The following is a 27,993-nucleotide window of genomic DNA, read 5'->3' as shown; positions in this document are numbered from 1 at the left end:
TATAGTATACTTTATAAGAAATGGCATGTTTGACTCCACAAATAAGAATTAAATGTATATGACCTGCAGTTAGTATTCCATGAAAATATGTAGGTATATATATATTATACTGTCTTATTTTACATTGTATCATTTATATATTCCTCAACTTTAAGAAGTAAATAATTGTAATTATTTTCTCAGTCATTTCTGTTGTGAAGAATTCTGGAGAAATAACATTAGATAAGAAAGATGGCCATAGCTGTAGAGGATACTTCAGGCTTCCAGCAGCTCAGCCTCATCCTCACTTGTTTCTTTACCCCATACTTCTCTGGTAGACATGGCACTGCTGGATGCTTCTGATGCCCACCTTTAAGGTCTTACTAATAGTTTTACTCTCTTTTCTACTTTTTGTAAGTCATGATTATGTTCATTCTTCGTGGCCTACTCACTCTCTGGCTAGTGAATGAAGGGTTCCAAGTCATAAACACTATACAAACAGCCATTTACTGAGGTCTTACAATATGCCAGGCCCTGCATTAAACAACTCACCCACTAACCTAAATCATATGTTTCCTGATATTAGTGTGCATAGATTGCTTGAGCTCACATGACTGACAGGAACACTGAGGTGATTCTAACTCTAGTTTCTGCAAATTTAATGCCATGTTCTTAAAACCATGATTCTCTATCCACAGCCTGTTAACTGCCTTGGCTTCAGAACAGAGTGTTCTGATAAAATTGTTACAAGGCAATATGTGTTCTTCATCCTTTCCTACCATCCTCTAGGTGGGTACAAGATAATCAGTCCTTTTTTGCATATGAGAACACTGAGGGTCTTAGAGGATAAGCCTCCTGTGTTCATTGGCTTAGCACAGAGCAGATCCCAAAGTTGAAGTCAACCTCATGTGACTGTAAAGCCTTGGTCATTTGGGTATACATTCTGGAGCACACTTTGATCTCTTGTAGCATATTTCTCTTGTTTTGGTTTCAGTGTATAGATTCTGTGTGAAAGTATAGAGGTACTGGAGCTCCAGTTATATAATTTTTATGGTAAAGTACTTAAATGTAAGCTATGAATGGTGATTTCCACCTATAGCCCCATGAAGCTCTCATTTTTATGGCCTACCTGGACTCCTAAACTTCATTGTAAGGCCCTGTCTCAAAAATACAAGGGCTAGCCAGGGCATAGTGGTGGATGCCTTTAGTCCCAGCACTTGGGAGGCTGAGGTAGAAAGATTGTTGTGAGTTTGAGGCCAGCCTGAGACTACAGAGTGAATTCTATGTCAGCCAGAGCTAGAAAACCCTACCTAGAAACTCTACCTAGAAAAGCCAACAATAAATAAACAAAATAAAATAAAAACTAAGGGCTAGTGGTATAGAGAGCTTGCCTAGCATGCACAAGGCCATGCTTTTCAATTCTCATCTCTATATTAAACTTAATCATTTTTTAAAATAAATTATTTGTCTGTCTGTGGGAGAGAGGCATATATATAGAGAGAATGGGTATACCAGAGCCTCTAGCCATTGCAAACAAACTCCAGATACCTGTGCCACCTTGTGCATATGGCTTATGTGAATACTGGGGAATTGAACCTGGGTATTCAGGCTTCATAAACAAGTACCTTAACCACTAAGCAATCTCTCCAGTCCTAAACTTAATCTTTATCTGAGAATTGCATTCTTTGAGGATAATCTTCTGCTAAACTAAAGAACCGTAAACTGCAGGTAGTAAATTAAAATAAGAAGGCATATTTACACAGCAGAAGTAGTAGGCATGGGACACTAGTGGAGCCAGAGATTGTAAATGCTAGGGGACAGCCAGTAACAGTGTTACTGTTGACTGATGGCCAGTCCCAGCCCGATGTGGTGGCACATGCCTTTAATACCAGCACTTGCGAGGCTGAGGTAGGAGGATCACTGAGTTCGAGGCCAGCCTGAAACTGCAGAGTGAATTCCAGGTCAGCCAGGGCTGGAGTGAGACACCTACCTTGGAAAAAAACAGATAAAAAAATATATCAATTATTGAACAGATACTACATGTTTCCAGGTTGAAGATACACAAGCCTCTGAAATATTTGTCCAACCAGTCAACATCATTTCAGAAACCAGTATATAATGGAAATGAAAAATTATAAATTGTATTTTTCTTTTCTACATAGTAATATCCTTTTGGTGAATATTTTGGACATCCTGATGAATATTTTAATTAAAATGACTCTTTACTTTACAAGAATAAAGGAGAAGCTGGGTTTAGCAGCAAGTTATATATAATCTTATATAGTATTCAGGGAATCATGTCTCATTCATGTTTTCATCCCCAGTAAAGCTCAGGTTACTACATTACATATAGTAAGTACCTGAAACAAAAGTAAAACAAAATAGAAAGAAAACAATCCCCTCCATAATTGAATAAATGAATAATTCAAGCTAAACTTAATGCATTCATTTTCAGTAGTGTATTAAATGACCTCTTCTCCCTGTAGTGGTCTTCATTTCTTTATTTGTTTGGTTTTAAAAGATTTGTCTTGGCAATATAACAATGAATATAGCCACAAATGGCCCGGGAGCCAATTTTGAAGATTGGTTCACTGACTAGGAAAAACTGAAGGGCTCTGTTTGGATTGTACAGGTAGTGAATTTGAATAAAAAGGTATATCCGCATAGCAGAAGGAATAGACATGGGACACCAACAGAGGCAGACATTAGGAAATGATAGGGGACAGCCAGTAGTGAAGGGTGTTACTGTTGACAGATGGGCAGCATCAGGAGAAGCATGAGGGGAGAAGGAATTCTCTCCACTGTGAGAAGGAAGGCTCAGGGGCTCCCTGAACCTGCGTATTGTCATTCTTGAAGGACCAGGCACCTTGTATGTGTCTTGGGTGGTAAATACCCATCTGCCTCTCTCACTTGTTTCATGTAGTCACATGCTACACAGGAAAGGCTCTCTCCTGGGTGGTAGTGTAAAAGTGGTGAGGTTAAAGGTGTGTTTCTCCATCTGTCCCACTAGTGATGTGTCTGTGGCATTCAGCACTCCATTTCTCTGTTCTTCACCATCAAATGTCCCACTTCCTCCAGAACAATAACAAAACACAGAAATCACTGCGGGTTTTCATGAAGCATTAGGTTTGACTTTCTTTTTAAGGAGGCAGAGGAATTTGTAATATATTTTGTTCCAGATACATTATTTCAATATCAAGAAAAATGTAGAATGTAAAATTCTTATTTAAACTCACTCCTTTCCTAACAATTTCTGGAGAGACCTCTTAGTGAATCAAACTCTGAATCAGGATGATGAAAGTGGTCTCCTCTTTTCAACTCAATGGCTTTTCTTGCCATGAAAACCTTAACAAGCATGTGTTGAAAAGGGAAGGAAGACATGCTTGGCTGAGTTATTAATGCCTTTGATATTTTAAAAAAATATTTCATTTATTTATTTGCAAGCAGAGAGAGAGTGTGTGAGACCACCTAGCCACTGCACACAAACTCCAGATGAATGCACCAATTTGTGCATCTGGTTTTACGTGGGTACTGGGGAATTGAACCCAGGTTGTTAGACTTCTCAGGAAAGTGTCTTAACCATTGAGCTATCTATCTAGCAGCCTGTCTTCCATCCTTTCTTTAATAGAACTCTTATGCCCTAAAATGGTGCTACAGACTTCTAACATTCAAGGGGGACGGGGGGGGGGAACAAAACATGAAGTACAGTGAGTCTTAGCGCCTGACAGTAGTAAACCTGGAAGCATGTCAGATCAGTGACTCATTGATGCTTGTCTTCTCAGGACAGTCCAAAGTTGGGACATGACCATTGAGACACATGGTAAACAACTCACAGAACAGCCCCGGCTGACACTGCTATGACAGGGCTGAGATCACAACATGACTTGGGCGTGCAGAGGACAGCTGTTCCTTTCCACATGAGAGGCAAGGTAGAAGGTGGCACAGAAATCAAGAAAGATAGGACATGTTGGGCATATTCCTTTTGAAATGCCTGGTGCAGCTTACATAAGTGAACAGCGAAAGCCTGTACTCCAGCAATGTATTTGTAACTTGGGCTGCTACTTTCACTTCTTTGAGACAGGGTTTCATTATATAGCTTAGGCTGGCCTCAAACACACAACCAGTCTACCCGTGCTTCTCGAGTGCTACAATTATAGATATGCGCTAACATTTCTGGCCTCTTCTTTCCCCCATAGTTTACTAGCCTATGACACTTTGCCTCCCCCAAGAACAACCTTGATGTAGGAATCCCCCACTGAGTAAAAAAAAAAGTAAAGAAAAAATAAAAAGCTCAATTTTGCTCTTCTCATAGAGATTTTTACTTTATACCTGATTATTTTTCTTTTCTTTTTTTTTTTTGCATTTCCTTGAATATTCTACCTTCTATTATGAGTGATATGATGGGATTGGCAGTGCACACTTATTATCATGACTTGTTAAAAAGTTCACATAGACTTTTGAAAATCATTAGTTTTTCTTCCCTTCCTTCCTTTCTTTCCTTCTTTCTTTCTTTTAAAAAAAAATATTTATTTAAGACAGAGTGAGCGAAAGAGAATAAGCAAACACAGGCATACCAGGTCCTTTAGCCACTGCAAAGGAACTCCAGATGCATGTGCCTCCTTGTGCATCTGGCGTATGTGGGCACTGGGGAATTGAACCTGGGTCCCCAGGCTTAACAGGAAAACCCCTTAACCACTAAGCCATCTTTCCAGCCCATTTCTGTTTTTGAGGTAGTCTTATTCTAGCCCACCTAGAACTCACTCTTGAACTCATGCTGGTCCTTCTACCTCTGCCTCCCAAGTGCTGCGATTAAAGGTGTGGCCCTCCATGCCCAGCTTGTTTTCTTTTTCTTTTTTGAGTAGTTAGCTGGCATTCTCTGTGCTCAAGGACTAGAATAAAAGACCCACATACACACAATTAGTGTGGTAAAATACTGATTTTGGCCTTTTCAGTTGTTCCATGTTATATTTTCCTTTTGTCCCTTTATACTGGGAAAGTGAGATGGGAAAGTTGAGAAACTTGAGGTCATACAGCTGAGTCCAAAGTGAGCTTAAGTCAGATCTGGACAGAGAAGTGCTTTGGGATAAATGTAGAAGTGGTAAGATGATGTTTAGACAATGTCTTTATGTTTGGTAAACAGCTTTCTTGGGTAGTTTTTAAAAACCAAAATGGGGCTGGAGAGATGGCTTAGTGGTTAAGTGCTTGCCTGTGAACCCAAAGGACCCCGGTTCAAGGCTCAATTCCCCAGGAGCCACGTTAGCCAGATGCACAAGGGGGCACACACATCTGGGGTTCATATGCAGTGGCTGGAGGCCCTGGCATGCCCATTCTCTCCCCCTCCCTCCCTCTCTCTCTCTCTCTCTCTCTCTCTCTCTCTCTCTCTCTCTCTCTGTCGGCCTCTTTGTGTCTGTTGCTCTCAAATAAATAAATAAAAATAAACAAAAAATTAAAAAAACCGAAATGGCTTCCTTTTATCTGAGAGCCATGATTAGTTACTTCAAGAAGAGGTTGGTATGGGACAATGAAAAGTATTTAATTTTTCCTAATACGCTTTGAAAAGGGCAACAAATAAAAATGCAAATATGGAATTTACCCAAGCAAATGAGGTATAGATGGCTGCAGGCATTTCCAAGAAGTAGAGAGATAAACAGCAATTACGTTGTTTTAGTTACCAGTCTGGACACATGTCCTTTGGATTGGGCAGGCTTTATAATTAGACAGGAGCGATCTAAGGGAGCTCCATAGCTTTATTCCACTGCTGTGTTGTAAACTATAACTGTCCCTGAGGAGATGTGCTTTATTATTTCACCAGTTCTCAGATGGAAAAGACTCAGGCTAGGATGCAAGGACCTGACAGGGAGGAGACAGACTCAAGACCTAGCTCTGCCTCTTAGCATACCACTGCCCTCATTTTAGAGGTGGAAATGCTTGCTCTTTGTTTCGTATAATTGGGTGCTGGAGCAGTAGCACTCATCCCAGGCCTCACATGAGGCTGAAGATAAATAACATGTGCCACCATTTGAGAATTGGCAGAAACTTCTACTATCATATATGACTGTCAATGTCATTGAAATGGAGACAAAACCAGAGATTGTTCTGGCTTGAAACAAGTGGATCAAAGATGTTGTGATATATAGAAATGCAATCAGGCTGCTTGAACATATGTGCAGGATACTTATTTCACACACAAAGTAAGCTATCAATAATAAATTGTTCACAGAAAGGAAAAGAGAACTTGACAAAAGAGGCCAAGTGGCACATTACATTTATGGTCTGGACAGAAGACTACCAACCCTGTGTGTATTCATCTTTACAAACATCACATTTAGCTGCATAGATTAGATTTTATAACAGAATTATTGACTTGCTGAGTTTTCAAACTAGAAGGGACCTCCTCTAGTCCAGTGGTTTTCAAACTTGATTTCAGCAGCAGATATTTTTCCTTTAAAAATGAAATACTAGGCAGAACCCCAGTTTTAAGAAGGTGAGAATAGAAAGTGGGTTTCGCTGGCCCTTTAAGTCCTGATTGGCTGGGAGCAAAGCTCTTCATTCACCATCTCTTTACACCTGAGCTGTCATAGTTTGAAAACCACTGATCTAGTCCAACCCTTTCGTTTTACAGATGAGCACACTGAGGTCCAAAGAGATTAAGTGACTTGCCCAAGGTCACACAGCTAGTCGTGGAAGAGCCAGGACTAGCTCTCAGGTCTCTTGATTTCCAGTCCCGTGCTCTTTCCACTACACCACACTGCCAGTAAGGTAGGTGCTGGGTTAGCATTATGTTCATAGTTCCTGATAGTCTTCACTGCTTTCCAACTGATCTGTGCTGGTCATGTGTACTGAATGTCTGTCAGTCACTTTCTTGTTGCTGGGACAAATTACCAGAGAAAAATCAGCTTCTGGCTCCAGGTGACAGTCCATTGTGCTGGGGAAAGCATGGTGGCAGAAGTGTGTCAGTTCACCTTCTGTCCAACAGTGAGGAAGGAGAGCACAGGGATGGGGCTGTGCCCAGCCAGCTCTCCTTTGTTTACATCCAGGACCCAGGCCTATGGAATGGTGCTGCCCATGGTTGAGGTGGGTCTTCCCACCTCAATTACCCTAGTCAGTATAATTCCTCACAGACATGGACAGAGGCTCAACTCACCTTTACAAGTGATTCTATGTATTCTACATTGACAATATAAACCATCATAGAAGGTCAAACTGTAATTTTCAGAAATGTATGGGATATGACAATGTATAGTAGAATCACATAGACGTTCTTAGATGATAAATCAATATCTGAAATGCTTCCTTCTACTTAAAAAAAAAAAAAAACTTATTTAGGCAATGTCTGAGCTATTCAGAATACTTCAGTCTGATACCAGTGATCAAAAGGTATTGAGTCAGCACGTTCAGTACACACACATGCTTGGTGGGAGCAGCACTGAGATTTTTTGGCCACCACTCCCATGGTGGCCATACACTGCTGCCATTACCAGTATGGACCTGACTCTTATTTCTGGAGTGGTGCCCCTTCCGTTAGCTTAGAGATGTGGGGATGTACTCATTTCACTCCTGTGTGCTGTGCCCCACAGCTCCTAGGATCCTTGTGCTTTCTGTCTCTTACTCCTTTATCCTTCCCTGTGTGGTATGTGTAAATTGGCACAGGGACTCCACCCTCAGGGACAGAAAGGAGGGTCCCTGGTTACCTCCTCTATTGCGTGAGTTTCTCCTTCAGTGCTCTGCTCTGGCATTATCAAAGACTGCCCCTAATTCCAGGAAAACAGGGAAAGTGTGTCAAGGCCTCTATAATTATTGTCTTACCCACTTAAAATTAAAAGGGCACGTGGAAATCTGCAGATTCTGTAAATTGGTAGGGTAGAGGACCCTTCCCTGGGAAAATAGAAGTTAACATTGGTGTGATGAGGAGGGATGCTGATGATAAAAATTCCACATGTGAGCTATGATTCCATTCTAAGGTGGATATGATTTGTTCCTTCTTGTCAAGTAGATTGGGCTTGTCTCTAAATAATAGAGATATGGTCAGCAAGGAAATAGTTCTTTAGCCCTCCTTTTGTTTGAGAATGGAGGAAGAGTGATTAGTTATCAGGTTTCATTTCTGGAATGCATTCCCACTGAAAGCCAAGTTCTGAGCTCTGTGAAGCCCGGGAGGAAGCATGGTTAGGGTGTTCTCTTCTGCTATGAGACCCGATGACCCCAGACAGGACATGTGAAATCTCTGGGCGTATACTTCCTCAATGTTAAGATAAAAGAAGATATGCAAGGGATGTAGCTCAGCAGTAGAGCATTTGCCTACCACCTATGAAGCCCTGGTTTCATTGCCCAGTACTTCCCACTCCACCCCCTAAAAGAAAAGCTAATAATAATAACTTAGATTTGCTATTTTAGTGACTCAAGGTAATGTTGGGGTTTTAGACATTGCACTGCTTGTTGTTTGAATCTAGTTGAGCTCTGGTAGAATCTTGAAGAAGATGGAAACTGTCTGTATCTCTGTGGTCTAGTTCTGCACCTTTCACTGCTCCCTAAAAGAAAAGCTAGTAATAATAACTTAGATTAGCTATTTTAGTGACTCAAGGTAACGTTGGGGTTTTAGACATTGCACTGCTTGTTGTTTGAATCTAGTTGAGCTCTGGTAGAATCTTGAAGAAGATGGAAACTGTCTGTATCTCTGTGGTCTAGTTCTGCACCTTTCACTGCCAGTGGCTGTTGAGAACCTGAAATGTAGCTACTACAGAATGGAATTTAAACTTTAATTTTGGTTCATTTACATCTTACACTGCAATGCATGGCTACTGTATTGGAGAGCACAGGGGTCCTTGCACATGGAAACTGGATGCCAGGTGGAGCAGATGTACCTTACTCTTCTAAAGAGTAATGGTGCTTCATTCTGATGAGGCTTCGTCTGATATTGTTGGTCTCTTCTTTGAGTTATTGAGATAGGATATCAATATATGGCATGGACTGGCCTAGAACTTGTGATCCTCTTGCTTCAGCTTCTTAAGTGCTGGGATTGCAGGTGTGGATTGTTCACCCCGCTAGATATCAGGAGACTTGTTTATTTGCATGCCAGTGTCATCTGCTGGCGAATGGATTTCCTTTGAGTTGTGACTTAGTCACATGAGCTGCAAATTTGATGACGGGAGAAGGTTTTATCCTCCTGTGTCAGCTTGGGGATTGTTTTAGCCTGCAGTATGGGCTTTAGAGAATTCCCCGTAGGTTTCCCGGAAGCTGTGTCTTGAAAGTTTCTGGCCAGTGGAGAAGTGCACTGTTGATATGACGTAGTCACATTGGAATGTCTGAACTATACCCAGTACTTGTGAAACAAAACTCTTTTTCTTCCTTCCTCAGAACCAAAGAAAATGGCTTTGACAGAGAGCCTTTGCACTCAGAACATCCAAGCAAGCGACCATGCACTATTAGCCCAGGCCAGCGGTACAGTCCAAATAATGGCTTATCCTACCAGCCAAACGGCCTGCCTCACCCCACCCCACCTCCACCTCAGCATTACCGTTTGGACGATATGGCCATTGCTCACCACTACAGGGACTCCTATCGACACCCCAGCCACAGGGACCTCAGGGACAGGAATAGACCTATGGGTAAGACTGAAGGATTTGCTTTCTTCATTTGGGATTGGATGCTTGAAAATCTGTGCTGCTACTTTTCCACTGAGTTGGAGATAATGAAATCTGATAAGGGTGAATATTGTTTCTTTTTTCCTTTCTGTTGTCTCCAGTATGAGGAAACTCACTATTAATATGCCATCTTTCTCCATTAAATTGTTTGTATTTTTTTTTCTTTTTTTGAAAGTAAGGTATCCAATATAATTTAAACTCTTTTTTTTTTTTTTTTTTTTTTTTTTTTTTTTTTTTTTTTTTTTAGGTAGGGTCTCACTCTGGCTCAGGCTGACCTGGAATTCACTATGTAGTCTCAGGGTGGCCTTGAACTCACAGCGATCCTCCTACCTCTGCCTCCCGAGTGCTGGGATTAAAGGCGTGCGCCACCACGCCCGGCTAATTTAAACTCTTAAGTGTAGTAATAAAAATACAATGAATCTTCTGCTTGGATTTTTTTTTTCTTTTGTGTGTGTGTGTGTGTGTGTGTGTGTGTGTGTGTGTGTGTGTGTGTTTAAGGTAGGGTCTCACTCTAGCTCAAGCTGACCTGGAATTCACTAGTCTCAGGGTGGACTCAAACTCACAGAAATCCTCTTACTTCTGTCTCCCAAGTGCTTGGAATAAAGGTGTGCACCACCATGCCCAGCTTGGATTCTTTTTTAACATGGGAAATTTCATATGCAGTTCCTCCACATATTTTTTAATTCTTTTTTTTTTATTACACTGCATTGGTTTTATTTTTCTCAAAATTCCTTTTCACATTTCTAGTCTCTATGATCTTCAACATTTCCAAAGTGTGAAATGGCATGTTGTCTGTCGCTCAACTTGACAGCTATTTGTTCCTTAAGGTACTTGGTGCTTTTCTTTGCTTCAGAGTGCCAATGACTGATTAACATTAGTGTCAATTTTGCATCAACTATCAGAATACACAGAGAGTGGGTTTGGGCCAATATATGTTCAATTTGCCTATTTCCATTTCATTAAGATTGGAGGTGAAGCTTTTAGGAGACTTTGTCTTCTAAAGAATGTTTGCCATGATCAATAAACATCAGAGGAAGGATGCATAAGATGCATTTTGAAATATAACTTTTGTTTGATGCAATAGTGTCAGATAAAGCACATGGTTTCTGAAACACCCACAATTCTTAGTTTTTGGTGAGTCTGAGAGCAACTACTTGCTTTTCTTTCCCTATTTCTTATGCCCATAACATCCATGAAGAGATTTTCCTTTATCACATAACTAGTTGGTAGGAAACTTCTTAACATGGAAAATTTGGTAGACAGCATACAAGATTGGATAAGGGATGGAATCCAAGTGGGAAACCAGAAAACAGAGCTGAGGACGTAGAACCCTGAGAAAGAGCCAAGCCAGCTGTCCACTCTTGAATAACAGAGACAGTTGCTTTCCTTTTCATAGGCACACAACCCATGAGATTTCCTACCAAATGACTTGCTTTCTAGCAAACAGGAGCCACCACATGCAGTCTTTTTGCCTTTCTGTGTTGAGTCTTCCATATGTTTAGAGAGCAGCAAGAGAGAGTTAGTGTGCTAATGGGGGATGATGATGGAAGCGTCAGTGGTGAGATAGTAAATTAGTACTTCTGCTTCCCCTCAACAGTAATTTCTATATTTATATGGTATGTCAGACAAATGGCTATGCATAAAATTTGTGCTTTCTTAATAGCCAATCTGTCTAATGCTCTCACAGGTACTATTTCTGAGGAGCTCTCAAAAGTGGTTATGTTATTTCTCAGTCTGAACTGATATTTTGACCTCAACATCAAATGTGATAACAATCTCCTCCTGTGTGATACCTTACCATTTATTTATGACTTATGGTCTGAAACTTTAACTGCCCATTTTTAAACAGCAGTGGAATCATCTGGTCACTGTGAGACTAGTTCAAAGGTTGTCCTGTTGTGGGCATGGGAATGGCCTCTCTTAGGCAGTTACTGCTACTTGGTGAAATATTACTTACTGTGCACCATAAAGTAATCAGCAAGGAAATAATTATGCTTATGTGCAGTGATTATGTTTTTATCTATCATTGTGAAATATTCCTTTTTGAATTGTATCTGCAACTAATGGTTTTACGTGATTTTCTTTTTTTCATGCTCCTTACCTTTTAATTATATTAGCTTATAAAATGAATAATACTATTATCTAGAAATATGAGTAGCTATGTAACCATTCCCAAAGTCTGGCAGAGTTTAGTATGTGTTAATGTAAAATACAATCTTGATGTATAAATAACAGATTATAGTGTTACGTCAGGCTTCCATTTTAAGGATATAAAAACTGTAGTAAAGTTATGGGTTATAAATGCCTCTAACATGTAGAGACATACACTGACTAGAATCCTTTAATAAAATAACTTTGCAAAAAGCATCAATGTATAAGTAAGCCTAACGTTTAAGCCTCATTAACTACAGTCTCCCAAAACATATGAACCAGTTAAGACAACATTTGTGCCAAATTTCCCACAAGTTGAAAATATGCTCTTTAGTGATTGGGAGCTATTTTCCTCTTATACATCCTTTTACTGTTTTTCATATAAATAACCATAATTTAGTGCTAGGTATAATGTATAAAATTTCATTTTATTATTATTTTACTGTCCTCATATTTTTATTATTTGATTCTATCAAACCTTGACCTTCAAAGTGCAAAGTCATCAAATTAATTCTGTAATTTTTCACCAGATACCAGGATGAAATATCTTTCTAATGTTACATTTTTTTTTTGTTTTTTTTTTTTGTTTTGTTGTTTTGGTTTTTCAAGGTAGGGTCTCACCCTGGTCCAGGCTGACCTGGAATTAACTCTGTAGTCTCAGGGTGGCCTTGAACACATGGCAATCCTCCTACCTCTGCCTCCCGAGTGCTGGGATTAAAGGCGTGTGCCACCACGCCCGGCTTTAATGTTACATTTTTTAATGAGATGAAGCATAACACTATTTTGTGAATACCAGGCTTCCATTCACTACAGATATACTATTACTTGCTAGTTGTTTCATGTTAGAGTGCATATCATTATTGATGTACTGTGCTAAAATTTTGACGTTTGTGATCTCTAAAATTCTTGGTCTCTTGGGACCATGGCTTAGCTCAGTTGATTGCCTGCTTATCAGGCAAGAAACCCTAGTCTTGATCTCCAGTGCTGCAAAAGTTGGGCATGATATTTCACTCCTATGATCCCAGGACTTGGGAAGCCTATCTTTACCTACAAAGGGAGTTTGAGGACAGCCTGGGATACATGAGTGCATGAGACTCAGTCTCAAAAGATATTAACAATAAAGCAAACAAGCAAATCAATAAGCCTTGGTCTTTAAAGGCAAATAGTTAGATGCCACTCTCATCAATGTCCCTGTCATATTTATATTCTCATCACTTCTAGCTACTTTATATTATGACTAATTTTAACATTAGTGTTTTTCCCTAAAACACAAGCAACAAATAATTCAACAAAAATTACATATTTGCAAACACTTCAATTTGAAATAATCACAACAAACAGAGCAATAACTAAATATTTCTTTCCCCCAGTGTCTATCCTAGTATGCAAATTGGAATGCATATTTGTAATTTTATGTTTCTACCAATAGGTGGCATTGACAATTTTAACTTTTAAAATGCATCTCTGAGTATGCTTTAACTGAACAGGGACAACTCAAATATTTCATATTTAGCAAAATTTGAGTGCAAGAAAGGCTATCATACATTTACTCAGTTCTGTAAGTCATAAGTAGAGTTTTATTTTATGGTTAGGTAAAGAGTCATGTGACTCATCTTTTTCTCTAAATCAGCTATAAGAAAGGATTTCTAACCACTTAGATTTCACAATATATATAATCTTTCACATATATATAATATAAATATATAATATATATTAATATAATATATAGTATAAGCTTTCACATATAAATATATAATCTTTCATATATATTTGATATATATATCTCAAATTTTAAGTGGTATGTTGATTTTTAAATAAAGGCGATCTTTTCATGTGGAGTGTGGCAATAGATGCCTGTAATCCCAGCATTTATAAGCTGAGGCATAAGGACTGAGAGTTAGAGGACAGCCTCTGCTAAAGAGTGAGATCTTGTCTTTAAAAACAACAAAACAAGGGCTGGAGACATGGCTTAGCAGTTAAGCACTTGCCTGTGAAGCCTACAGACCCCAGTTTGGGGCTCATTCCCTGAACATTAGCCAGATGCATAAGGGGGCACATGCATGTGGAGTTCATTTACAATGGCTGGAGATGCTGGCACCCCCATTCTCTCCCTTTCTCCCTCTCTTTCTCGCTATCTTCCTCTTTCTCTCCTCTCTGTCACTCTCAAATAAATAAATAAAAATTAACAAAAAACAAAGGGGAAAAATGATTTTCTTATTTACTTTTGCTTCTTATATTTGATAATTGAATAGTAATATACAGATTTTGCATTATCCATGTTTTTTCTTCATGGCCTAGTTTGGTCCAGAAGGTGTGTATATTAGTATTCTATTCATTTATAATCATCCTGAAACATATGTTCTTTTGTTTAACCATGATTGTTTTGAAAAAGGTATATCCCTGCCTGTATAAAGTGATTTATGTGTTTATTTTTAATGCACTATGTCACATTTTGAAATCACCTACTGTTCACCATGGTTTCTTATATTAATTGATTGATTACTGGGTATTTAACTCAAGGCTCTGGGAATGCTAAATCTACTTACTGTCTACCACCAAGCTGTGTTGCTACCCTAATCATAAGAAAGGCCATCCTTGGTTTCTGGTGTGCTAGAGCTGAGCTGGAGAATATTGCTTAGATAACCAGCTCTCAACTCTGTTGTCTCCTATCAGGTGATTGCATGTTCTCATCTTTGATTTGTACACATGGTTCTGACTATCTGCTGTTTGCAGATGGATTGAGAGTGCTGGATGTTTTCAGTGACTAAGCCTTCTTCTGTACGTTTGTAGGGTTACATGGCACACGTCAAGAAGAAATGATTGATCACAGATTAACGGACAGAGAATGGGCTGAAGAATGGAAACACCTTGATCATGTAAGATATCAGTAATCATTTAGTTTAACAAAAAAAGTTCGGAAAACAAATGGAATGTGGTTATGTGAAGAAATAAAAGCTTGGATGGTCTTATATCGCCTGTCCTTTAAAAAAAAATAATGAGTGTCAGTGTTTGAAGTAGACTAAAGAATTTGATTTCTAAATTGACCTGAAAGCCACTTAAAAGAGAAATATTGAGATCTGGGCAAAACACCAACCAGCAGGCTACTGTTTTATTGTGAAAGGGTCATTTAGTTTATAGACTAATGTGGTTTGTATTTGAAAAGATAGATTTACTGGCTGTAACACCTTTAGGACAAAGTCTGTCTGTCATGACTCAGTCATGCTTCCTGTTTTTTTTCTTCTCCTACCCATTGAATTTGAACAGCCATTGGGGTTGAATTTCAAATCCAGCTATGAAAATATTAGACTAGGAGCTGGTGAGATGGCTCAGCAGTTGAGAGCTTTGCACTCAAGCCTGAAGGGGCCCAAGACCACCTGAGCTTGATCTCAGTATCCTGTAACATGAGCATGGCCACCTGGTGGTGTCCTCTGCCCCATACATGCACCCCACAAGGGCGTACACCATACGTACACCATGCCATGTGTACTATCTGGAAGCACTTGCAAAAAAAAAAAAAAAAAAAGACATATTGGACTAAAACCTTCAAGAAAAAGATCACATCTTTCATTGACCTGAAATAATTTTTTTATTGCTCATCAAATACTTTAAGTTTGCCAATGTATGTATTCTTCTCTTTCTTCCTGTTTCTCACATAGCTGTTAAACTGCATAATGGACATGGTAGAGAAAACGCGACGCTCTCTCACTGTACTAAGGCGATGCCAGGAAGCAGACCGGGAGGAATTGAATTACTGGATCCGGCGGTACAGTGATGCTGAGGACTTGAAAAAGGGCGGCGGCAGTGGTAGCAGCCACTCCCGGCAGCAGAGTCCCGTCAACCCAGACCCAGTGGCACTAGGTACTTTTCTCAGATGAGCACCTTGAATGCATCTTTCACTACTCCAATGACATGATTTTGAACATGTGTTTTCAAACCTAAGGAATACTGAAGCAACTTAAGGACAATTAACACATTATATATCTCCACAACCTTGTTTATGTGTGTGGTCGATTGGCATGTCAGATAGTCAGAGACCTCTCCTTTTCCAGGTGAAGGTGTTCATGTTAGAGTTCATAAACCCCATTTTCATGGGCATGATTAAAGTTTGTACTCCCAATCTAGCTGTTGAGACTCTGTCTCAGGCTCGGCACACAGTGCAGTCATGGGCCTGGCTCTTCCACATTTCTAACAAGGTATCTGGGGGATTCTTCCTCTGTGCTTGTGTTCTGCAGCACTCCCACAAGAACACATCTTTTCTAAGTTTTAATTCAAGGTATAGTTTCTAAGACAATCTTGCTTTGAAGTTCTAAATTCTATTGAGGTAAAAAAGCAAAAGCCACTTTTCCTCAAAACCTCTCTGGATGGAAGATCAGAAAGAGATGAATGTTGCTTATTCCACTTGGAAATAAATGAGAAAATATTATCATCTCTTTTGTGATTTACTGATTGGTAGAGTATAATCTCAAAGACACAAAAAGACATCTTCAACCTGAAAGAATTTCAAGTGGCTTTAGGGCTTCCATCTGAAGGAATGATAAGTTTAATTGTTTACATTGCTTTACCAGTGTGTTTGTGTGTGTGTATATGTCTGTGTGTTTGTGTATGTGTGCTATTTAAGTAAACCCAGTGATTAGATGGGCATTGATAGATCCATACTCTCTCATCTCTTATGTGGTTAGCCTATATCTGTCAGATTATTCAGTCTTGAATACACCTTGCTACGAAAATCCTACTTGCACATTTAGGTTACTCTTATGACTTTGTCCCCATTTGACCATGGCTACTGTCTGAAAAGTTGAAGTCTATTACCTGGCTATTGATTACATTAGATTTTCTTAAAATTACCTCTAGCCAATACAGTTTCGTTGCACTTTGATTTGTGGATTTCTGCTAATCCTTGACTGCTCATTACCATAATAACTATTTTTTTGAGGTAGGGTCTCTTGCTAGTTCAGGCTGTCTTGGAATTCACTATGTAGTCTCAGGCTGGCCTTGAACTCACAACGATCCTCCTACCTCTACCTTCCAAGTGCTGGGATTAAAGGCTTTCACCGCTGCACCTGACATATTACCATAATAACTATTAAATAAAGGAAGATTCCTAACCACTTAATGTACCCAAGAGACATTATTCCAAAGATTTTAAATACAAAATAGCATTTGTCAGGTTGTATTAAGGCAAATAATGAATATAGGATTAAGTTTGATTTGAACTTGAATTAAATTTGAGTTGGTCTAAAAAAAGTTATGTGGCACAGAGTAAAATAAACATCTTGTTTTTATTTCCTTGTTGTGAACAAAAATTGGTTTATCGTGGCAGATTTCCAAGGACAGACAAAGGGAAATGCTTATAACCATCAAATATAGGCAAAAATTGAGAACCTTAAAGTAAAAAACCTTTTGGAGTAGAATCATACAGTTAGGTCTGTTGTGTGGCACAAGTCGATTACTTACTTAATGAGTGCCTGTGATGTGCAAGGCACTATAATGAAGGGGACTCTTCGCTGTGGCCCTTGAAGACTTGTGGAAATCACGAAAGGGATAGGCAAGGGACTGGCTAATGTGATCAGCACAGAATAGCCCCAGTTCAGCCCCCAAAGTGAGGACATTGCTGTTATCTACTGTCCACTGAAAAAGAAGTTTCAGGAACTGACTGGATTTCACCCCCAAAGAGAGATGTTACTAATCCACTGAACATAGGCTGCTTTTTGCCCAGTCACTACCACTGTGTGGATTCTGACCATAGTGATGTAGGATATTTCTACAGAAAGATATCTACTTTAAGGGAATAAAATTGGTAAATATATTGCACCTCTTTGTTTAGACTATTAAAGTAGTCATGTGTTTTATAGACATACAAGCTTAGATTGTCACTACCACAGTAGTTAAGAGCTACAAGATTCACATGATCTTTTCCCCATGTGTCTTTTTTAGTTGATTCTTGAAGCCACTAAGTTTGTTTTCTGAGCTAGGCTGTGGTTATAAGTGAGGACAAGTATTTTGTAATCAACGCCACCATTATTTACATTAAGTGCTTTCTAAGTCTTTCTTCCGGGCTTTGGAATTTAATATATCAATGTGTGTAGTAAAAGGATTAGGGCTTATTGGCAAATAAAATTTATTTTCTTTTGCTGGAAGTACTTAATGGGATGTGTGTGGGCAAGTAAATCTGTGGGTCTGGCTACTTGTAGATATGGATGAGCTCCTTAGCCTATGCTGTAAATTGAGTGTTTTCTCTAAAGAATACCTTTTTTTTTTTTTTAAATTTTTTATTTATTTATTTGAGAGCGACAGACACAGAGAGAAAGACGGATAGAGGGAGAGAGAGAGAGAGAGAATGGGCGCGCCAGGGCTTCCAGCCTCTGCAAACGAACTCCAGACGCGTGCACCCCCTTGTGCATCTGGCTAACGTGGGACCTGGGGAACCGAGCCTTGAACCGGGGTCCTTAGGCTTCACAGGCAAGCGCTTAACCGCTAAGCCATCTCTCCAGCCCAAGAATACCTTTTTGAACTGATATCAATCCAAACATATTACCCATCCTATAAGAAACTATATATTAATGCATTGATACATTAAAAACATTAGACTCTACACTCTAGTTGTATAAATCATGAAACTAAAATGCATTCTATACTGCTTATAAAATACTGACCCAAAGACTAAGAATATCATTAATCAAGGAAATAGAAATCAAACTCACAATGACATATCACCTTATTCCAATAAGAATCCTCATTATGAACAAGGCAAAAGACAATGAGTGCTAGGAAGGATGAGGGGAAAAGAGAGCCTTTGCACATTTGATTGTTTGGAATGTAAATTAGCAGAGCCACTATACAAAATAGTAAGATGCCCCTCCCCAAATAAAAATAGAACTACCATGTGATCTAGTAATCCCTCCGCTCTCACACAGTGTAAACAGGCGATATTGAGAAAGGAAGTCATGGCCCTGACTTCTTGAAGAACGTACTCGTTTGTACAGATCCTTCAGTTTATTCTGAGAGATGTGAGGTCTCAGGGACCCCTCCCTTATCTATGATGAAATATGAACAGGGTCACCCTTGCGCAGGAAACCACAGCTGTTGTGAGTTCATGAGTGGAGTGGAGAAGGCAGAGTTCCACAGTCCCTCTTCCCATCCTCCTGTTCTTACATTCTTTCCATCCTCCTTCCTTGAGGTTCCCTTGAGCCTTGGAGGGTTTGGCTTCAATGTCACATTTAGGCCAGAACACACATTAGTCAGTTATCCTTGCTAACTTTTGCCAGTCATGCATCTCTGTTTTAATCTTTGCCCTTTGCATAGAGACACTTGTGTGCTTGAAGCTGCTCACTGGTCCCCAGCCATGTGGTGTGGCTGGGCCAGTGGGAGGGACTCATGGAAGAGGGCCTTTTTCAAATTCTGAAAATGTTAGGTCTGAAATGAGACCTGTAGCATACATTATAGAAGATATCTTTGGCTGAAAATACAGACTTCCTTTCATTCCTAACTTGGAAACTCTGGGAATGTTTAGCCATATACACATTCTTAGCATTTTTAAGTTGTGTTTGGGGACTTCATGGAGGGAAACATAACTTCCACGACTGATGTGTTATACTTGTTCGGCCCAACCCCACTCTCACGTTGAAATAGATCCAGGGATTAAATCAGTATGGGGGATTAGAAAAATAACACAATTAATCTACCACTAATTGAATTTTAGGAGTTTTCCCTAGATAAGAATTAAATTGTTATGAATAGCCTCTGAGCCAACTTGAAAGACTGAGAACAGAATGCACCAAGCTCATACTTTTGTCTCCACTCTTTAAACAAAATGCAAGCTGATCTCTTGAAGCACTTTCTTTCTTTCCAGCCCCTTCCTCCCTCTCTCTTCTTCTTTCTCCCTCTGTGTTTCTCTTACTGTCTTCCTTTCCTCCTTTCTTCTCTCCCCTCTCTCCCTTCTCTCTCTCTCTTTCCTTTCTTCCCTTCCCTTTCCTCTATATGATAGTCTTCCAGAGCACAGGTTAAACTCAAACATGCTATGTATGGGAAGATGACATTCAGTCCTTTTAATCCGTCTGTCTCCCAAGTGCTGACACTGAAGGCATGTACTAACATGCTTGCTGTGAAGTAATTTTCAAAAAGTAGTTTTTCATTTGAAATAGCACATACTTACTACTTTTATTATTTCTCATTTTCTCTCCAGTGAAAAATCTGGGTGTCCCACTGTTAAAAGTATGAGAAAGCTGGGCTGGAGAGATAGCTTAGCGGTTAAACGCTTGCCTGTGAAGCCTAAAGACCCCGGTTCGTGGCTCAATTCCCCAGGACCCACATTAGCCTGATGCACAAGGGGGCGCATGTGTCTGGAGTTCATTTGCAGTGGCTGGAAGCCCTGGTGCGTCCATGTTCTCTCTCTCTCTCTCTGCCTCTTTCTCTCTCTGTCACTCTCAAATGAATAAGAATAAACAAAAAAATTTAAAAAGTAAAAATAATAAAAACGTATGAGAAAGCTAAGATGTCATTGGTTTGAAAATGTGACACTTGCACCTTAAATTTTGTTATGTTGCATATGTGGCTGACAAGAAAGCTACAATGATGATAAACAGTGAGATTTACACATCGATAGAGTCACCCTGGTATGTCCAGCTAGGTGCTTGAAGTCAGCCCTTCTTACATGGTTCTCTGCGTGTCAGGGCCCTGCAGCCATGTTCTCTTCCTATCCTATTCCTTTTTCTCTACGTATGTGGTTTGTTTCACTTTTAATGTCCTAACAATTGATTTCCTCTACTTTTTTTTTTGCTGTGGAGGATTCTAGAATCTTCTTCAATTCTTTGTGTGCCCTCTTTCTAGTTCCAAGAAGTCTTCAGAATCATTCCAGAGGGTTCAAAACTTATCTCATGATGAGTTTGAAGGTATTGTCAGAGGCTGGACATTGAACTCTGAAGTCTGATGCAATAATCCCTTGTGTTCCTTTGAATAAACATTGCAATAGTGTAGTGATTTACAAAACTTTTCTATGCATGTCCTTGAATTTTCTCCCTTGATAGTGAGAAAATCACCAAGAAAGAAGTTTTTGGATTTAAGTGGAAAGGAAAAAAATCATCAAGTTGGTCATTCATTAAAAACTTAATGATTCAAGTGCCTGTGGGGGTAGGCGGAGGAAGTCGGGTCTTGTTCTATGAATTCACTATGTAGCTTCAGGGTGGCCTCAAACTCATAACCATCTTCCTACCTATGCCTCCTGAATGCTGGAATTAAATTTATTTATTTATTTAGGGAGGGAGGGAGAGGAAGGGAAGGAGAAAAAAATGAACATGCCAGGGTCTGTTGCTCCAACAGATGAACTCCAGATGTATGCATCATTTTGTGCATTTGGCTTTTCATGGATACTGGGAAATTGAGTCTGGGCTGACAGGCTCTTCAAGAAAGCACATTTAAGTGCTAAGCCATCTTCCCGGTCCTCAAGAGTTCCTTGAATTGGTGAAGTTGTTCATACTTTACATCACTACATTTGCTGTCTAGTATGATTGCAGCAGGACTAAATTATAGAAGTTTTCCTTGCTAGTGAATTCCTCAGAACATCTATCACTAAATAGAAATAAAAAGAACAGATTCTGAGAAGACACCTGGATTGGCTTATTTTTGGCTCTCTCCATACTTGTGACTTTTGGAAAGTCACAAATCTCACTGTGCCTCAGTTTCCTCATCTATATAAGAAAGCTGTAAAAACACACATTTGATAAACATTTCTGTCAGTTTTGAGCTGAGGCCTATAGCATATGGAACAGTGCCTGATGCATAGTAGATGTAATATGAGAACTTCTATTACTGCAATCAAAAAGAACTTGAAAGAATAATGGTAAGTTAAATTGGTGGATTTTTTTTTGTTGTTTGGCATTCAAGATTATAAAGTTATTGTGGATTCTTAGACACTTTTTCATCGACAGAATATTTCCAAGTAGTGGTTTTTCTTGAAAGGGAAATCAAAAAGGGATTCTGGGGCTGGAAAGACAGCTCAGGAGTTAAAAAGTCACTGCTTGCAAAGTCTGTTGGTCTGGGTTCAATTCCCCAGTACTTATGTGAAGGTGGTGCAGGTATCTGGAGTTTGTTTGCTGTGGTAGGAGCCCCTGGTGCACCCATACTTTCTGCCTTTCCATTTCTCTCTCTTTTTCTCTCCCTCTCGCTACTGGCAAGTAAATAAAAATATTTTTAAGAAAGGAATTTGGTCTAAAATATAAAACAATCTTTTTTACCTAATTCATAACATATAGGCATATTAAAATAGGTTGTTCTCAACCAAAATAACATTATTCATTTTCTATTCTACCACTATAGAATAACCACAAACAAGTTATTCAGAATATGTATGTGAAGTTTAATTTTTTATGTACTTGTATTGTCCCTTTTAAATCATATCATGAAATTCATGCTATGACCATTCTGTTGACTTCATAATGCAAACCAATGTCTACTATATTTTTTAAAATCTGATCTATTGAATACAAATAAGCTTTAAAAGACTTTCTGGAACATTAACACTTATTGTTAAAAATGGAAATCCTAAAGCAGTAGTTACCTTTTAGGTTGAGTATGGGTGTCCAAAAGATATTGTGGTGATTTCTGAGTTTATTATCCTTAGAAAACATAAGTGGCCCTTGTAAAGATGAACTCACTTAACCTTTCCTTTCTTGTGATGGTCCTTGTAATAGATACAATCATGATTACAGCCTCATTGTGCCCACTACAGGATGAAGGCCATGCCTAGGTGCTGCTGAGCTTTGAGCATTGCTGTCCGGGGTCTCATCAGGTCACATTGGTACTCCAAAGGCTCTCAGCTCATCCCCTCATGTATATTGATGGCGGCCCTTGCTGTATCTAGTATCCAATGGTCTCCATTCTGTCGTAAGTTAGTGCACCTTCCATGTCTCATGCATCATGGGTTCCTCTTTGTTTCACGTTTCTTACCACTTCTTTCTTTACTCTGACTTGATTCCTTCTCTTCAGAGCTATCTATCATCTTAAGACAGTGGCCCTCCTTCTCTTCCCTCTACCCCATGCAGTCTATATCTTTAAACAAGATAAACTTACTTTAGAGTTTCCTTTAATGTCCCGCATCTTTTAGAACATTGTGAATGCTTAATATTTTAAATTATTTCTTATATAGGCTCTCATATTTTGTTTCTACCACTGTGTTTCAAATGACTTTTTTTTTAAAGCAACTGATATTTTTTTTTAAGGTAGTTAAGAGGTAATAGTAGCAAATTAAATTCCTTAGACTGCAAGCCATATTATCTCAGTGTTTTCCATAATGTACTCTAGGTGAGCCAGCATCTTACAATAATAAAGTCCTAGGAGAGTTGTCTCTTTTGCTTACATTTATCAACTTCAGGATTTATTTGTGTGTGTGTTTGTGTCTTATGTTACTCTTTCCCCATGTAGGTTCTGATAGTGCTACTTATTAATCAGAAGGAATATTTAATGCATTAATCATGTGGCTTATGTAACTGTTGAAGCCATAGCAAGAGTATACCTACTACTGATACTCTGTTTCTCCTCACTGTTAATCACATGTTTAACAAAGGCACAGTAATTTACCAGTGGAAAAGAGATTACAAAATATACACATTTAATTATTTGCTTTAAGATTTGGCTATTTTGAAAACAACTTTTATTTATTTATTTATTTATTTATTTATTTATTTATTTGATTTGATTTGATTTTTTTGGTTTCTTGAGGTAGGGTCTCACTCTAGCCCAGGCTGACCTGGAATTCACTATGGAGTCTCAGGGTGGCCTTGAACTCATAGCAGTCCTCCTAACTCTGCCTCCCAAGTGATGGGATTAGAGGCGTGAGCCACCATGCCCAGGAACTTTTTATTTTTATTTTTTTAAGAAAGTAGATTTGAATTAGAAAAGCCATTGAGTTTATTTGAGATAATAGACATTCATGAGGTATAAGATAAACTTATAAAATACCTTCTTTAAGAAATTTGACTATTTTCTTCCAAAGCAAAAGACAGTGAATTGGTAATGTAAGATTCTGTGAGTCAAAATAATATGTGGTATATATTACTTAGGCTTGATGTATTCACTCTTTCTGTGCTATTTTATTATGTGCTGGGAGAAACTTAGTTTATAGTTCTTCCTTCACCTTAGTTATTTGTAAGGAATTACATATTCTTATATATAATTCCTGTCATAATACATCTGGAATTGAGCCTCGAACTGGGATCCTTAGGTTTCACAGGCAAGCACTTAACCACTAAGCCATCTCTGCAGCCCTCAACTAATATTTTTAAAACTATTGATCTTCTTTTCTTTTGTTTCTTTTTCTTTCTTGATACTATTGATCTTTTCTTAACCTGGTAATTAAAAATAAATAAACCTGGTACTTGGAAGAAGTCAGTTTTTATTTTGGACTAGATATATTTACATATCTATTTTTATTCAGCTAGTTATGCTTAAGAAACAAACAGCCTTTCATCTGTTAAAAGTGCCTTTTATGTATATTATTTTACTGTAGCACATGGCTAACAGTGCTTGACCACATTTTATTTCTTGGTGGAGTACACAATAATCTTAAAAATCCTACTTAACTATCCTTTATGCCAAACAGTTGTATGTAGTTTTAAGTTTTCCTTAGGAATAAAAATTACTTCTGCAAAACATTTTGAATTTTGTTACTTACTTTATTAAAGTCAATGTGCATGTGCCTGCATATATCTCATCCATGTGATCATTAAGTAATTATTTAATTATAAATGCAACAATTTATAAAACAAATTTTATATTTTAAAGAATTTTACACGTAAAAAGTCATTGACAATATAATACAGAGTATGTCCTTCACCAAATTGTAATACACTTTTTCAGAGAACTTGGAGAAAGTGTCCTGGCCAACAGGTCACCCATGGGCTATACAAGGATTCAAAGGCTGTACTTGTACCTAATGCACCCAAATGTACTGACCTAGAACAATTGACTGTAGTTTTCCTCCTTTTAAATATTTGTTGGCTATATAAAATATAGAAAACTAAATTTATTTGAGCATTCAAAATATATCTAACTGTATAAATACTGCTTTAAAAAATAAGTCTCTTAGCCGGGTGTGGTGGTGCACACCTTTAATCCCAGCACTTGGGAGGCAGAGGTAGGAGGAGGATTGCCATGAGTTCAAGGCCACCCTGAGATGACAGAGTTAATTCCAGGTCAGCCTGGACCAGAGTGAGACCCTACTTCGAAAAAAAGAAAAAAAAAAAGTCTCTTACTTGGTATTTCTTGTACTTGTAGATGAAATTTCAGCTTTACTTGAAATGTATCATGCATAGAATAACCATAATATTTTATACAAATTCCATTGGTAATTTTCTTTCTAGATATTTTGAAGCTGGGTTTATAGGTACGTGTCTATAATCCCAGAACTCGAGAGGCTGAGGCAGAAAGATTAAGAGTGGACAGCCAGCCTGGGGTATATAGAAAGACCTTGTGTACGAATAAGTATATAAAATCAAACCAATTAAATGCACAGTATTTAATTCGAAGTTCAATATTGAAGACTTGGAATATATATCTTAGCTACGGAGGCCCATACACATATAGTGTCCATATACAATTTTTTATCTTTTTTTTTTTTTTCTTTGAGGGGGGTTCTAGCTGTAGCCCAGGCTGACCTGGAATTCACTATGGAGTCTCAGGCTGGTCTCTAGCTCATGGTGATCCCACTACCTCTGCCTCCCGAGTGCTGCAATTAAAGGCATGTGCCACCACACCCGGCGAGCATTCCTATATTAACCTTACTATTAATTTTCTCGGCTTTAAAATCTGAAAGCGTAATAAACACAGCATTTAAAGTGGAACTTCATTTCCTTTTCAGAAAAAAAATAAACACAAACCATTTTCTATTTGGTCAGCTGAATATCTCCATCTCTTCTAATAGTTCCTGGCTTCCACCCGTGTCAATTTCATATGACCTAATTCTTGTAAAATGTTTTAATAGTTGGTGAGATTTTTAAAGAAGTAATTAAGTGTGAGAACTGGTTAGCCATCGACTAGGATTCACTGTTTTTTGAAAGGTGATACATTTAGAGTACTGGGTAAATTGTATTTGACTTTTAAATTGTCCTAACATTTTATTTTCAGGTGTTATATTAATTTTTATTTATTTATTAGATAGAGAGCAAGAGAGACAGAGGGAGAGAATTGCCAGGGCCTCTAGCCACTGCAAATGAACTCCAGATACTTATGCCACCATGTGCATTTGGCTTACATGGGTTCTGAGGGGGGTCAAACCTAGGGCCTTAGACTTAGCAGGCAAGCGCCTTAACCATGAAGCCATCTCTCCAGCCCATTTTATTTTTAAAGTATGAATTTGACTCTTGAAAGGAAAAGTACCAGATATATATCTCCTCTATTTACCAACATAAAACATACCTATAGAAATTAGCACATAAGAGAGTTCTGAGAACACCTTGTACAGTGAAATAAAGTCACCTTCTATTTGAGCATACAAGGCATTTGGACCAATAGTTTTCGGCTTTCTTTGGGCTCCAATGACTGGCCTGTTATTTTTCTGTGTTTTCTAGAAGTGAAATGTTGAACCTTTTAAAAGTGCATTTTTGTAACGAATCCAAGACAAGGGGCATTGCTTGCTGGGCTCTGGGTAAGGACATGACGATGCTGACGTCGCTTTCCCCTTCTCTCTACCCCTCCCTTCCTTGTCGTAGATGCACATCGGGAATTCCTTCACAGGCCTGCATCTGGATATGTGCCAGAGGAGATCTGGAAGAAAGCTGGTAAGAACTGTTTCAAAACACGAGTTTAGTGTTCTGGCAGCTGTGCAGTTGTTAATTCAATGACGTGAAGGATGACAAGAAAGGACTTTGCTGCGAACAACAACAATAGCAAAAGCAAAGCAAAACAAAGCGAAAAGCCCCACAAAACAGACACAACAAAACAGAAACTTTCATTAATATTCTTAAAGCAGCTTGATTAAAACATGAAATAAATTTCCTTTCTGTAACATCTGCTAGCACAATCATCCTTGAAAGGTTGAAAGGCGGGTAATACTTTTTTTTACGGCTCCTCCCCACCACTTTTTTCAGGGGCCATAATGGTCTCAGACTGAAATTCGGTACAGGTCTTAGTTTGCAAGTAGTTTTTCTTTGACAAAAGAAACCCAATGTTTTAAAAATTAAATTGCATTCTTAAAAATCCCACCAAATCTAGTTGACTTGTTAGAATTTATAAGGGCTTTAAAAAAAAAAAAATGGAGGTTGGAGAGAAAGTGTTACAGTCATCTTTCAAAATTGATCTTCTTTGATACTTAATATTAAATGCTTAGAGCTAAATAAGTCTTTTAAAAAGTTAAATGACAAATGAATACACTTTTACTTTACACACACAGTGTTTGTTCTCATTAAGAGTATTTTAGAGCAGATTTGAAGTTCTTGAAGACTCACTGCCTTAATTTTTAGATCTGATAGAGTGTTGGTGGAGTACCAGCTAAGAAAAAACCTGTGTAAGCCCTAGATAAGCCTGTTTCAAGAGTTAAAGACATAAGAAATAGACTGGCTGTATCTTCGAGCGGCTGTAGCTCTCTAGCTGTTAAGATAGTCAGACTGTTTGTGTTACACAAGCGGGTTATGCTGTTTCTTCAGTCAGAGGACCAGGGTTGGCAGTCTTAAGCCAAGGGAAGGAGTCTTTTTTTTCTGCAAAAAATGTCTTTTTGAATTTTGATTGAAATCACCTGAATTTATGTGTAATTCTTTTCCACTTGCTGAACCTCTGGCCACTTGAATCTTATTCATGTATTCTATAGACTTTCTATGAAATATGTACCAGTATTTGTAAGAGTAATGAGTTTCAAAATCTGATAGTGTTCTTAATTTAGTAGCTCAGCTTAAAAACTGCAACACTCTCTTGCATGTCCAATAGTACAAATAATATATATCTACCTAGCAAGCTGCTAAAATGTATATTATTCACCTGCACACTAAAGCTCACTCAAGTTTTGGTAACAAACAGTCTGATTCTCCCCAAGCGGCTCAAGATGTGCAGTTGCCATCCAACCTACAAAACAGTTGCTGTGTCTTCATTTTGGACATATTTACCCTCCATTTTTTAAAAACTCACTGTTTTTTTTAAAATTTATTTTTATTTGAGGCATGTGCCACCTTGTGCATCTGGCTTACGAGGGACCTGGAGGTTCAAAGGTGGGTCCTTAGGCATCACAGGCAAACACCTTAAATGC

General features: G+C 38.5%; 1 protein-coding gene across 7 annotated transcripts in view; it reads left to right on the top strand.

Moving 5' to 3' along the window:
- Runx1t1 (RUNX1 partner transcriptional co-repressor 1) overlaps positions 1-27,993 on the top strand; it is a 169,985-nt gene that overhangs the window by 121,247 nt on the left and 20,745 nt on the right. For all 7 annotated transcript variants that reach the window (XM_045143076.1, XM_045143078.1, XM_045143077.1 and 4 more), the window contains 4 exons: positions 9,331-9,581; positions 14,559-14,644; positions 15,425-15,626; positions 26,468-26,536. In XM_045143076.1, coding sequence (XP_044999011.1) covers positions 9,331-9,581; positions 14,559-14,644; positions 15,425-15,626; positions 26,468-26,536 — 608 coding nt within the window. The remainder of the gene's footprint in view (positions 1-9,330; positions 9,582-14,558; positions 14,645-15,424; positions 15,627-26,467; positions 26,537-27,993) is intronic.

Source organism: Jaculus jaculus, chromosome 2 (assembly GCF_020740685.1).
Source record: "Jaculus jaculus isolate mJacJac1 chromosome 2, mJacJac1.mat.Y.cur, whole genome shotgun sequence".
Classification (NCBI taxonomy): Eukaryota; Metazoa; Chordata; class Mammalia; order Rodentia; family Dipodidae; genus Jaculus; species Jaculus jaculus.
The sequence above is the reverse complement of the archived record's forward strand: the minus strand, read 5'-3'. Positions and strand labels throughout refer to the sequence as shown.